Raw genomic sequence first — 12,964 nt, forward strand, 5'->3', positions numbered from 1 at the left:
TGATTTGTAGTCTACCTTTTAATCTATATGTAATCTGTATTGTCTAATAAAATTTATTTTTCTATGCCCTTGGCAAATCATATTCTAATAGTACATGACTCCTTAGGACTCATGCACACGACCGTAGTGTTTTTCTGGTCCACAAATTCCAGGACCGTTTTTCCTTGAAATGTCCTCCGCACTTCATCCGTATGTAATCCGCAGTTCATCCGTATGTAATCCGCAAAATGCGGATAAAAAAAAAAAGCCTAGGTAAAACAGGACGACGACAGAACTAGCAACACTTCCGCAAACTGCGGTTGACACACGGAGGTGTACCCGCATTTTCCACGGGCCCATTGACTTCTATGGGCATGTCCGCATCGAATTTGCGGGCCGTAATAAGACATGTCCTGAGTTTCTGCGGCACGGATTTGCGGAGACCCGTGAAAACACGAATAGTGTGTATGGGCCCATAGAAATGAATGGGTCCGCAATTCTCCCGTGGATTTGTGGGGGAATCGCGGACGCAAAAACACGTTCGTGTGCATGGGGCCTTATTCTCTGTGTTTTTTCTAATGTATTTTGGAGTTTCTATTCTGACATTGGGGAAGTCTAAATACGCACTTGCTGGTGACCTAGCCCGTATAATAATTTTCCCTGTGGAGACATATGTTTATATTACATACGTATTCATGTTAAAAGCTCTTCACAGTGGCATATGAGACGCAGGTCCAGCGATGGCTTTCAATGCATGACGTGAAACGGTCAAAGCAGCTGCCACTACAGGGAGCTCACTATGTAAGGATTTATACATCGCGTTCAATACCACCTGTATGAATCCATATGAGTTAGCTCCCCCTGGTGGTGACCGAATGCAGAATAAAACTTATCAAGCTGGAAAAACAGAGCCCCCTATACAGAGATATTATGAAATTAATCAGCATAAGGTTTTTATTTTACCTGAAAAAAGAATGGTGGACACAAGCATGAATAAAGGCGTAGTACATTTGGTGGAGTCTTCAAGCTTTGCTATGGGCCTTTATGATTTCCGTGTACATTCCCTGGCTATGTGACGGAGAACTTTAAATTATAATAAATTAGCAATGACCAGACTAAAAATTCTTTATAGCTGGGTCACAGCAGTTGTGTTTTTTCCCCTCTCAGCACTCGTGCTACAAAACAACTGGGTTGTCAGATCTTGACAACTTGTATAAATGGAGCCGATGCAACGATCAGCCAACTGTCGCACATCCGGGATGGTATGACGTCCGTATGCCCCAATAAAGCAAATGGAAAGAAGTCTTAGTAACACAACCCTTTTAAATGTGAATCTGACCTTAAAACGTTCTGTAAACAGCGAGATACTTGTGTCTGACAGCACCACCATCTCTTTGCATTACCCCCCCCCCCCCCAATCACACAGTAGACTGGAAACTCTTTTACAAGTACAGTCTTGCGTATTAGTTATATTAGTTCATCTTGATTGGCCCCGGTCGGTAAACATTTACTGTTACTTAGAAGCCCATATTCCCGGAGCCTCCTTGTCTACAGTAGTTATGAGCAGCCAAGGATTTCAGAGTCTCCCATGACCTTGCTTGTATCGAGCGCAGTTCCCTCCTGAAGGACGCGCCACCTGTGGATTCTGGATTGAAGACCGCGATAAATGAACTTGCAACAACACTTGATGCCGCAGATCTAAATATCTGAATAGGATTTATTTTTATAAGACATAATATACATACCTTAAATATATGCGGCAACAGTCTGTAGTATATATGCCCGATTCAATAGGTGCGGTTTTATGCTGCGGATTTTGGTGCGGTTAATAAACTTATCAGATACAATTCGCAAGAAGAAACAAGATAGATTGACCTGCTGCGGATTTTACAAAATCCACCGCAGGCCAATTGACCTGCAGAAAAATTCTGCAACGTGTAGATGAGGTTATTTGAAATCTCATTTACTTTGCTGGCGTTGTATTACGCTGCGGATTCGCTGTAGGAGAACACACGTGACAAATCCACACATAATGCGCATTGTATGCATTTGGCATTTAGAGGGGTTGTCCGGGCTTGGGGCGGTTTCTCTTACTGATGACCTGTCCACAGGAGGAAGCTGATCAGTGTGGGGTCCGGGTGTCAGACCCCCATCAATAATATACTGATGACTTATCCTGTGGTCAGACTTCAAATAATGGACAAATGAAATAATGCACCTTGCACAATATTTATTTAGTTACCAAATCCCTGAAAGCATTTACATTACTGGCTTCCATGTCGGGGGTTAAAAGGGTATTCCAGTTTCTACTCTTCACTATGCCAATATATAAGTAATACATTAACGTCATCGTGTGCAGATGACTCCACTGTTCCGTTTTATTTTCTTTAAGGGGGTTTTCCCCATCAGAGACATTTATGACATATCCACAGGATGTGTCATATGTCAGATAGATGGGGGTTACGCCGTTTCTGCAATTCATGGTCGGAATTCAGCCACAAGACAGAGCGGTAGAACGGGGTTTATGGGGCCCCGTTCTAGAGATTGGTGGGGGTCCCAGAGGTGTGTCCTGCATCTATCTGACATTTATGACATATCCTGTGGGTATGTCAAATGTCTCTGATGGGAAAACCCTTCTAAGTTCTGAATAATCTCTTCATCCCTTCTGCGGCCAGAACAATTTTTACACTTTTGATATACAAATAAAACCAGATATAAACCAAAATCGAACAAAAGGAGCATATAGACTAATATATATATATATTCTAAAAATGTTTATTAATTTAAGCAACAAAGATAAAAACACAAATATATAATGTATTACAAAAAAAATAAAAAAATAACCACCAAATATACAACGTCACATTGGTTTCCATGGAGTGAGATAGGATATTATTTTGCTACATTAGGTAAAAGCAGCACGGCAAGGAATATACGTCTATAAATGAAGGTCAGTGCATATCACAATAGAGGTGTATGGAATCATCACCTTGAAAAACCGGACATCAAATATGTATATATATAGCACTGTAACCTTGCCAGGAAAAGAAAACATTAAACGCTCACCCACATGAAATAAAGCGCAGCGCAGTAACTGGCGCGTATGTCGCCTCGACGCGCGTTTCTACTTAGTTCTCCTCAGGAAGAGTTTAAATATTTATTTTCCTGGCAAGGTTTCAGTACTATATGCATGTAAGGTGATGATTCCATACACCTCTATTGTGATATGCACTGACCTTTATTTATAGACGTATATTCCTTGCCATGCTGCTTTTACCTAATGTAGCAAAACAATATCCTATCTCACTCCATGGAAACCAATGTGGCGTTGTATATTTGGTGTTTGGTATTTTTTGTAATACATTATATATTTGTGTTTTTATCTTTGTTGTTGCTTAAATGAATAAACAAACATATTTTTGACAGACACACACACACACACACACACACACACACACACACACACACTTTGTTCTATTTTGGTTTAGATCACGTCTATTTGGGAGCCATAGGCTGTTCCCTTCTCATTGAAGACGGACTATTTATAGGAATAACACAAATAAAACATGAATTATGAAATAATATTTTCCTGCCATACCAATATATTATCTGAAAGAAGACACCTGGCACATGAAAATGCCACCTAGAACTTTACAATCGTGGGCACCATCATACAATTTTGCATCAAAGCGAAGCATTTTGTTAAAAAAAAAAAAATGCACAGAAAATTAATCTGAGGCCAGGCACACGACCGCGGTTTTAAGGACCCATTCGGTTCTATTGGTTGCGGACACCTTTCCGTAGAGCTACGGATGCGTATCCGTGCCGGGAATTACGGAGCATGTCCTATTTTTCGTATTTCACGGGCCGTGCTCCTATACTGTGTAATACTTCGAAAATGTGGGCGGCCTTCAGCGACTGCAATCGTGGGCTGCGATTATGGGCACGCCCGTGGGAGCCTTACTGAAGGTCTGAGCCAAGCATAGAGACACACACAAGACCTCCTCAAAAGTACAAGATGTCCAGAGTTCATACAGGTCACTTCTGTCTCCATGCAAATATCTTCACCTAATAACCAGAAAAGAAAGGACCAAAAATATCAGCGATCTGGAGGACGGTAAACAAGTAGCAAAGTCTAAAGATGTCGTAATTAAGTGGTGGGAGTGAGAACTGCTCATCACCCCTTTAGTATAAAAAAAAAAAAGAAAGCCCCCCCCCCCCTAAATGGGAAGATTCAGCCAGTAAACCGTTAGATTTAAGTTCACATCGCCATTTTTCATTTCCGTTCTGTTCAGTCATAGGATCAGATAACGAAAGTTACAGCGGTGACTGTTCCATCACATGACTGACAATACTTTAACGGGTTCTGTCATTTTTTTTCTGGACAAAATAACGCCGCATGCTGCAATATTCTGTCCGGGATTGTTGGCGAAATCTGTGACTGAAGAGGTGAAGTTTGATTTAAAAAAAAAAATCGGGGATAAAATCCAAAGTATTTTTATCCTCAATGTATTCGATTATCCTGGCTATTAATTCAAACGAGTGCTGCACCCCAAATATTGCACCTGGATGGATCTATGGTATCATTTGAAAGCGAAGATTTAATAGAAGATCTTCGCTCTATTCCTTATATTGTAGATGTGGCAAGCGTTCTAAAGTCACATCATATTCCATCCGTACTTGGCAGTAAAAGGGGTTTAACCTTTCTTGACCACAGCCGCAAATGTACAAGCCAGGAGCCGGTACTGAACGCTCAGCAACGTACATACACGGCACTATGATCACTCGCCTTTAGGAACTGGGGTCAAAGAAAACTCAATTTCCTGCAATTCAAGCGAGATTATAATATACTAGATAGAATTAAAAAAAAAGTTAATTAAAAGTCCCCTTGCGGGTTAAAAACCAAAAGACTAATAAAAAATCTGTGCCATAGACGGTATAAATGTCTACTCAACTGAGCAAGCCAGTGGAAGATATCTAGGGGGAAGAAAGGATTGGGCATGTTGAAATCCTACACTCCCTATTCCTGTGTCAGACTGTCCCATATACAGAAGATCAACGATATTGGCAATGTTTCGGACTATAATGGGTATGAACAGCTCAAGATATCGTCCACACTTTCTAGTAGGTCACAAACTACAAAGAACGTCATACAACGTCCATATAACAACGTCCATATCTAGAAGCAGCATTTCGTGAGCAATGACTTGACTGACATCTGCTGGTGGAGCAGAGTACTGCGTAAACCCAAGCGTACACACGATTTGCAGGAACGGCCACCTTCACGGAGATTCGCTGCATAACATTTACAACTCTCGGTTGACGCATCTGACAAACTCGCTGTGTTAAGGAATGCTGGGAAATCTTATACAGCAGTTTTCTCAAAGAAGTTTATGGCCTAATCTATAAAATTCTGATTACCGACATTGGGAATCTTGGCAGAGAGATGGCCGGGCACGTAGTCACTCTCCATCAATGTAATGACCAATTATGCATGACCACCTCTCTGCCAGGGCAGACTGAACGGCTTATACCACACACCTCAGACATTTATGGCACCTCAATTGTCTATGCTACAAAGGCCTCTGATGGGAAAACCTCTAGCACTGGGTAATTCTCCCTGTCAAGCTCACTATGATTGACAGGTGTCTTTCTATACACAAATAGGAAGCCGGAAGGGAGTTGCCCAGAGGACACTTCTCTCGGAGACTGGCACGCTACACTGGCTTCAAACGTTAAAACAATTTTTTTTTCTATAAAAGCTACGTCCACGCGTTGCGGATTTGCTTCGGAAAACTGAGGCAGAAAGCCACAAGAAAAAATCTGAAACCAAATCGTGGGGATTTTGGTGTGAATTTGCCTGCAGAAAAACAGCGGTCTGCAAAAATAAATTAAAACTATTCTCCCCCTCCCTTGGCGCTCCCTATTCTGCCCTTAATCTCTATACACCCAGGCCTCCAGCGATGACGTCATCACGTGACAACTGAAGTGAGAGCAGACAGAAAGATAACAAGATCACAGCCTGTTACCGTCATCTCTCCCCTATACAGCTTACCAGTGACCCCAGGCAGCGTTACAGGAACTTTTCATCACGTTATATGTGCTCTATGACTATCACATTTAGGGGGGGGGGTGCTTTTTCCCCCCCCGACTACAGGGGTGAGAATATGGACAGACACCAGGACTCAGGTTTACCAGCATCTAGGCCACGGAGATCTTTGGTGCCGGCAGTTCTGGTGATTATGTGCGTGTCGACTGATCTACTCCTCAACATTGAAATTGCAACACCAAGAAGGAAAAGTTTTGGAATTGTGGAAATCACAGGATCGATAGACGTGTTAATAATAAGCAAATGATAAAAAAATGGAAATATTTGATCTTGATTTATTCAGTATTGACTAGGAGCGCCACATGCAGAAATACAGGCACTTACACGCCTCGGCATGCTATCAACGAGGTTATTAGTGGTGGTCTGAGGAATGTTATGCCACGCTGAATGCATGTGGCACCCAAATCATCAAGACTCGCTGTTGGCTGCTCCCGTTGCAATTCCCATCCAATGATGTCCCAGATGTGCTCGATGGGAAACAAGTCCGGAGACTATGCAGGCTATGGAAGCACGTTTAGGCCACGCAGGCTGCTCACAGTAATACGAGCAACATGCGACGTGGTGTTGTCCACGGCTTCTGGGACACTTTGGAGAAATGGCCGTACCACTGGTTCCACAACCAAATCAATGTAACGCCGAGCTGTTAGTGTACCTGAAATGAAGACTAGAGGGGTCTGACTACCGTACATTATGCCACCCCACACCATAATCCCGGGAGTAAGACCGGTGTGACGTTCCCTTGTCAAGGCCTCTTCATGGTGTTGCCCACGTAGTCTCCAGACCAATCTGCAGCTGTCGCTGCATCCGAGACAAAAGCGGGACTCATCGCTGAAAAGGATAGACCTCTATTGCCATCTTGCTTTGCACCATGATAGCATTTGAGAGCGGCGGCGTGTGGTCAATGGAACACCTGAGGCTGGACGTCTGGCTCATAGCCCAATGTAAAGCAAACGCCTACTGATGGTTTGTGTTGACACTGGTTGCCGTCCTAGGCTTGAAATGTGACGTCCAATTTCACTTGCAGTAGAGAATGGATCACTACACGCCATTCTTCCAATCAGACGATCTGTCCGTGCAGTGACTCGCCTCCTCGCACCTCTTGCGGTCATTCCCATTCGTTGCTCTCCCAACCTCCGGGACACGCAACGTTGAACAGTGCTGACATCTCGGCCTAGGCGCGTAGCGATCTCCTGGAGTGATAAACCAAGGTCTCAGTTCAAGGATTTTGTCCCTCTCAGTAGTGACAAGTGGCGATAACTGGTCGACGAACAGGAGGCATCGCACAATCATCCCACACCACTTGATCCGATTTTTGCTTTCAATCTGGCTTTTATGCCCTTTACACATGCCCCAGATTGGAGCTCGGCGCTTGAACATTTCAGAATTTGCAGATCTTGGCGACACCTGCTACTTCCTCCATTTGCAGAACCTTCCGGCGTGTCCTTCCTGATGTTGTAATTTCAATGTTGAGGAGTGTGTGTGTGTGTGTGTGTGTGTGTGTGTGTGTGTGTGTGTGTGTGTGTGTGTGTGTGTGTGTGTGTGTGTGTGTGTGTGTGTGTGGCATGAATAAACAGTGCACATCTTAAACTTTTATTTTTGGAGGCGTTGTGCCTCGCAGGGCTTGGTGGGGTCAGACTTTTAGCCACAAACATGAATTTTTATGCATTTTTTACTTAACGTTACGATTTGATGTCAAATTTCATGAAGGTGCCCATGAGTGTAATATGTGGCTAGTATAGTGCTATTGGATAATCCAGATTATTTTTTAAAAACGGATGGATATTATAACATCGCTACCATAACTAATAATATATAGAGTGCAGGCGCAGAGCCATAACGCAGCCAGACGACAGATCAGAAGCAGGACAAACTATATCACATGTTATGCAATACAGAGGAATAAGTTTACCAGAGTAAGAAGCGAGTCATCATTACAAGCCCCTATATCGCATGTTCACACGGCCTATTTTTGGGCTGTAAACGCCCGAAAAATCGGGAGCAGAACGCCTCCAAACATCTGCCCATTGATTTCAATGGGAAAAACAGCGTTCTGTTCCGACGGGCCGTTTTTTTATGCAGCCGTTTTTAAAAACAGCTGCGTAAAAAAAACGGCTGCGAAAAAGTGCAGATCACTTCTTGGGACGTTTTTCATAGACTTTTGAAAAAAAGCTCCAAAAACGGCCATAAAAATCGCAAGTGGCTTAAAAAACTTCTGAAAATCAGGAGCGGTTTGACTCCGCGTGTGAACATACCCTTAAAACTGCAGACAGATCCCCTTTAAAGCCGCAGGGCTAACCAAATTTATCCTAAGCTCATTAAAAATGATTTACGTACATGGTGCGGTAGCGGACGCCTCTTTTTGAATTATAAAATCTGCAACCAAAGTAGACCGCTGCCAGGATGCCGAGTGTCAGAACGATACCGCCTATGAAACTGCCCAGGTCAAATCCAGATTTCTCCTGTAATGAGGCGGATATCGAACCTGCAGAAATACAATGAAGAATCAGCAATTAAAGAAAAACGGTCAGTGAATTTGGGCACATTCTGTACTCTGGTGGTTCCAAGAGGATCCAAATCACCATTTACATCAACGCTCACATTGGAACTTGCACATGGTCAGTTAAGTGTATACATGTGGAGTTTGGCGTTCTTTGGGTGCCACATCCAATAATGTAATAAGAACATCGTCCTACTTGCTCCACGCAAAGACAACCAGAACGTTACGGACTGCCCCGAACTGCAGATATTGACTGCTCCCTGGAGTCTACCATTGCTGAGCTCGGTATCAATATTCGGACATCTGACCGGTGAGGCTGGTGAATATATGCTAACTACGTGCAGTGACTGTTTAACCCCTGCAGAAGTGCCAGTCTATCTTCATGACGTTTCTCAAATACCCACAATCTGAAATTTTAATAGAACTTCATGCGGATCGGTCATCAGACTATGCTCTCCTATTGAAGGGCGGGATGGTATGGGGACAAGTTCACTGTATTATTGACTCAAATGGCACAAAAAAAATAGTGTTTGACTAATAAGAGTGATCAAAGAGTAAATAGTTACATGGTTGATGAGATTGGAAAAAAACAAACAAAAACAAAACAAACCACTCAGGTCCATCAAGTCCAACCTATAATCTTAACCCCTTCCCCCTGCTGGCATTCTGGGCCCTAATGTCCAAGCCATTTTTTAGATTTTTCCATTGTCACATTCGAAGAGCTGTAACTTTTTTATTTTTGCGTCGGCATAGCTGTATAAGGTCTTGTTTTTTGCGGGACGACTTGCAGTTTTTATTGGTACCATTTGAGAGTAGATGCGACTTTTTGATCACTTTCTATCACATTTTTTTGAAGTCAGGATTAACAGAAAACAGCAATTTTTCCATTGTTTTTTATTTTATTTTTTTACGGCGTTCACAGTGCGGGTTAAATAATGTAACAGCTTTATAGTCGGGGTCGTTACGGACGCGGCGATACCAAATATGTGTAACTATTTTGCTTTATTGTAGTTTTTTTTAATAGTAAAGCATTTTGTAAGGGGAAAAGCTGGGTTTTTCATTTTTTTTTTTTCACTTTTTTTTTTTATTAACTTTATTAAACTTTTTTTACTTTTTTACTAGTCCCACTAGGGGACTTCCCTATCCTCCGATCTCTATTATAATACACTGCAATACTTTTGTATTGCAGTGTATTACTGCCTGTCCGTTTAAAACGGACAGGCATCTGCTAGGTCATGCCTGCGGCATGATCTAGCAGGCATTCGCTGCAGGCAGACCTGGGGGTCTTTATTAGACCCCCGTCTGCCATAGAAGACACAGACACTCGGCGATTTTATCGCCGGGTGTCAGTGAGATGAGAGGGAGCTCCCTCCCTCTCTGCAAAACCATTCAGATGCGGTGCTCGCTATTGTGCACCGCATCTGAAGGGTTAAACAGGTGAGATCGATACTAATATCGATCTCACCCGGCAGAGCAGGGACGCCCCCAGCCCTCAGCTGCTTCTGGCAGCTGAGAGCAGGGAGATTTCACGGCTCCCTGCTCTGTTTACTTTATTCTACAGCAGCGACGTAGTTTGGCGGCGCTCTAGAATAAAGCCCACTAATGACCGCCGTAAAAAGACGTATCGGCGGTCATTAAGGGGTTAATCCAGATTCTCATACTTATTAGTTTGCTGTATTCATGAGGGGAGTGCTCCCCCCACCTCACCAGTGACTGACGGCTGCCATGTATACAAAGTCACCTGCAGTCATCGGTGAGGACGGGAGCAGCTCTCCCCTTAAATAGGTCATCATATTTAGGCGAAATATCTCCTTTAATTTTGAGTTTGACTTCTGTGCTCCTATGAAGTGTTTGTCGGACTCTCTCGATGATTTTGTGCGTGTGTCTTTTTTTTCAGGAGTAAATGTACCTGCACAATGATGTTATCTGAACGCACTGAAAGTCTGTGTGAACGCTATGAAACATAAGAGCACAGCGGTGGAAGGGTTGTCATGATGACCTACCAGAAATGTTACCAGAGCTGCACGTCTAACGGAACACCGCAGAATGCACTAATGGGTCTCTCATACTGCTTTTTAGGCCCCCTTTAAAAAGGAAATTTGTAAACCGTTTGCCATTGTAATAATTTATTATGTAGATCTTGTATTTTATGTGCTGTGTTTGCTGGACCGTGTCTTAACGTTTTGGCGTTTCCTAGAAACAGACACTTTAGCCAATTTGCATCACACAAATGTGTTGTCAATGAGCCAATAATCACTTTAGCAAACAGAAATCTCTCCTGGGGGGGATGGTAACCGATTCTCCAGAGGAATACAATGTACTTATAGCGTTATGATATAAAATTGACATTAGGCAGCGTCTTATGTACGAGAGCCGGCAGTGGGCAGGAAAGCCATCTAGGCACGCGACTTGTCACCTCATTACTTATGAGCATTTCAGGGGACTATTTCCTTTAGACCCAATAAATCAGCATAGGTAAGCCAATCCTCCGAATCCTCTTCTGCTAGTATATTACAATTTGCTGAAGATGGTAACTTCTGAGTTTTTCCACATGAACATAGTGGATCTTACAATCACCTGATGAAATTTGTAAGGCCATGTTCACACGCTGAGGATTCGGTCAGGATTTAGGCACGGGACGCCTCATCTAAATCCTGACAGAATCCACTAACATTCTGCAGGCAATGTATGTGAATAGGGTATATTATTTTTTTACCCCATTCACACTCTCCGGAAAATATCCATGCAGAATAATGAACGTGCAAAAATGCGTCAGGGATTTTTGCGCGGAAAATATGTGTTTTTATATGCGGTCCAAGGAAATGTATTACAATATATTTACAGAAATACATACTGGTCACAGGACTGGAGGTGGTGGCGGTCACAGCTGGGGTCGTCACCGTTGCTTTACTGGTCACTGTTGTGGTGGAGGCATTTGTCACAGGAGGTCCTAAAAATAAAAGCAAAAAAAAAGACAGTAAATCTGTCCATCCATCCTATAAAATACAATACATATTAAAAGGGAACATAGAAGAGAGGGGGCTCCAAAGTAATGATCAAAATGGGCTCACCATTACGGTGCCGGCATTTGCCTATCAAGATAGAAAAGCCTGACATTTTTCATGCCCCCTCCATGCTCTTTTCAAGATCCTTCAGTCAATTTCCCCAAGCGATTTGTTTACTAACAATGCTGATCCTGGAGAGGATAGTCCTGCACAGGTTTTCCCTACCCACTGATAACAGGGATGGGACCAACCAGGGCTGGGCCCTCTCTCTTCAAGGGCTGTACAATCCACACCCTTGGCTCCAGAAATCCAAAACTGCTTTATAACACGCCCTGAAATCCCACATAAACGAAAATCTATCATGTGCGAGACCACAGGACAATAAGTTTGACAGCAGGTCATAGAACACAAACCTTAACATTTTAGGCCCCTTCACATGTTAAATTGCCTTGCATCGGAGATATACATAGAGGGTACGGCGTACACCTCTGGCGGAAGGCTGCAATGAAACCCACTGTTTATGCATACAGTGGGATAATTTGCCTGAAGAGCCAAAACACCCTTGCAGAGTGCCCGGAGACACCAACCCTGGGGAAGCTCCTGACAACACGTCCATATATGGTCCCTGGGCAGAGCACTTCCGGAGGACGGTGGTGCTTCCTCCGGCCCTGTGTAGGACACTCCAGTGATATAACTGACCATATATAGACAGTTGCGTCACTGGAGCTTTCCGACGTACCAGCCAAACGGAGGCCAAAAAGACAATCATTTGGCCTCCGTTGGACTAATGGAGCTCTATGGACACATTTATTGTGTATGTCAGGAGCTGAAAGGTCAAAATGTGATCTGGAGGGGGCCTTACACGTTTTATCATTTATACAGTTAAATCACTTTAACCCTGTATCTAATGAATCTTGACAATCCAACACAGAACAGCAAAATAATCTGAAATGTCACAAGACGAGAAGCAGACGACAGATAAATGATTAAAACAATAAAAGCGGCAGACTTCATAGAAGCGGCGTTCTTCCTGTACGTTCCATAACCTTACAGGTACTGTCGTTTTTATACACTTTGCTAAAACTCTGATAATCCAGAATATTTGATAATCTGGCACCTATGTGGTCTATATAAAATGGATTTAAAGAGGCATGGTCAGCTCTCCTGACAGGTCTGTTTAAGACGGATTATGTTCATTTTCGTCTTCCGTCGGTGTACATCAGAGTATTCCCACATGTATACCTCTGACTGAAGGCTGTGACGTATGCCACTGTATACATGGCCCATTGTAAAAAATAATAATTATACCGAGCGCCACACATTTGTACTGTATCCCCATGAAAAGAAAAAAGCAGCAGACTACGCTTTCCTATA

At 43.1% G+C, this 12,964-nt stretch overlaps 1 protein-coding gene across 1 annotated transcript in view; it reads right to left on the bottom strand.

Moving 5' to 3' along the window:
* The window catches only part of TMEM123 (transmembrane protein 123), a 39,887-nt gene that overhangs the window by 7,431 nt on the left and 19,492 nt on the right, over nucleotides 1–12,964 (bottom strand). The window contains exons 3-4 of the mRNA XM_075851533.1: nucleotides 11,440–11,535; nucleotides 8,423–8,570 (exon numbers count right to left, since the gene is read on the bottom strand). Of these exons, the coding sequence (XP_075707648.1) occupies nucleotides 8,423–8,570; nucleotides 11,440–11,535 (244 nt within the window). The remainder of the gene's footprint in view (nucleotides 1–8,422; nucleotides 8,571–11,439; nucleotides 11,536–12,964) is intronic.

The sequence above is a fragment of the Rhinoderma darwinii genome, chromosome 2, assembly GCF_050947455.1.
Source record: "Rhinoderma darwinii isolate aRhiDar2 chromosome 2, aRhiDar2.hap1, whole genome shotgun sequence".
Taxonomy (NCBI): Eukaryota; Metazoa; Chordata; class Amphibia; order Anura; family Rhinodermatidae; genus Rhinoderma; species Rhinoderma darwinii.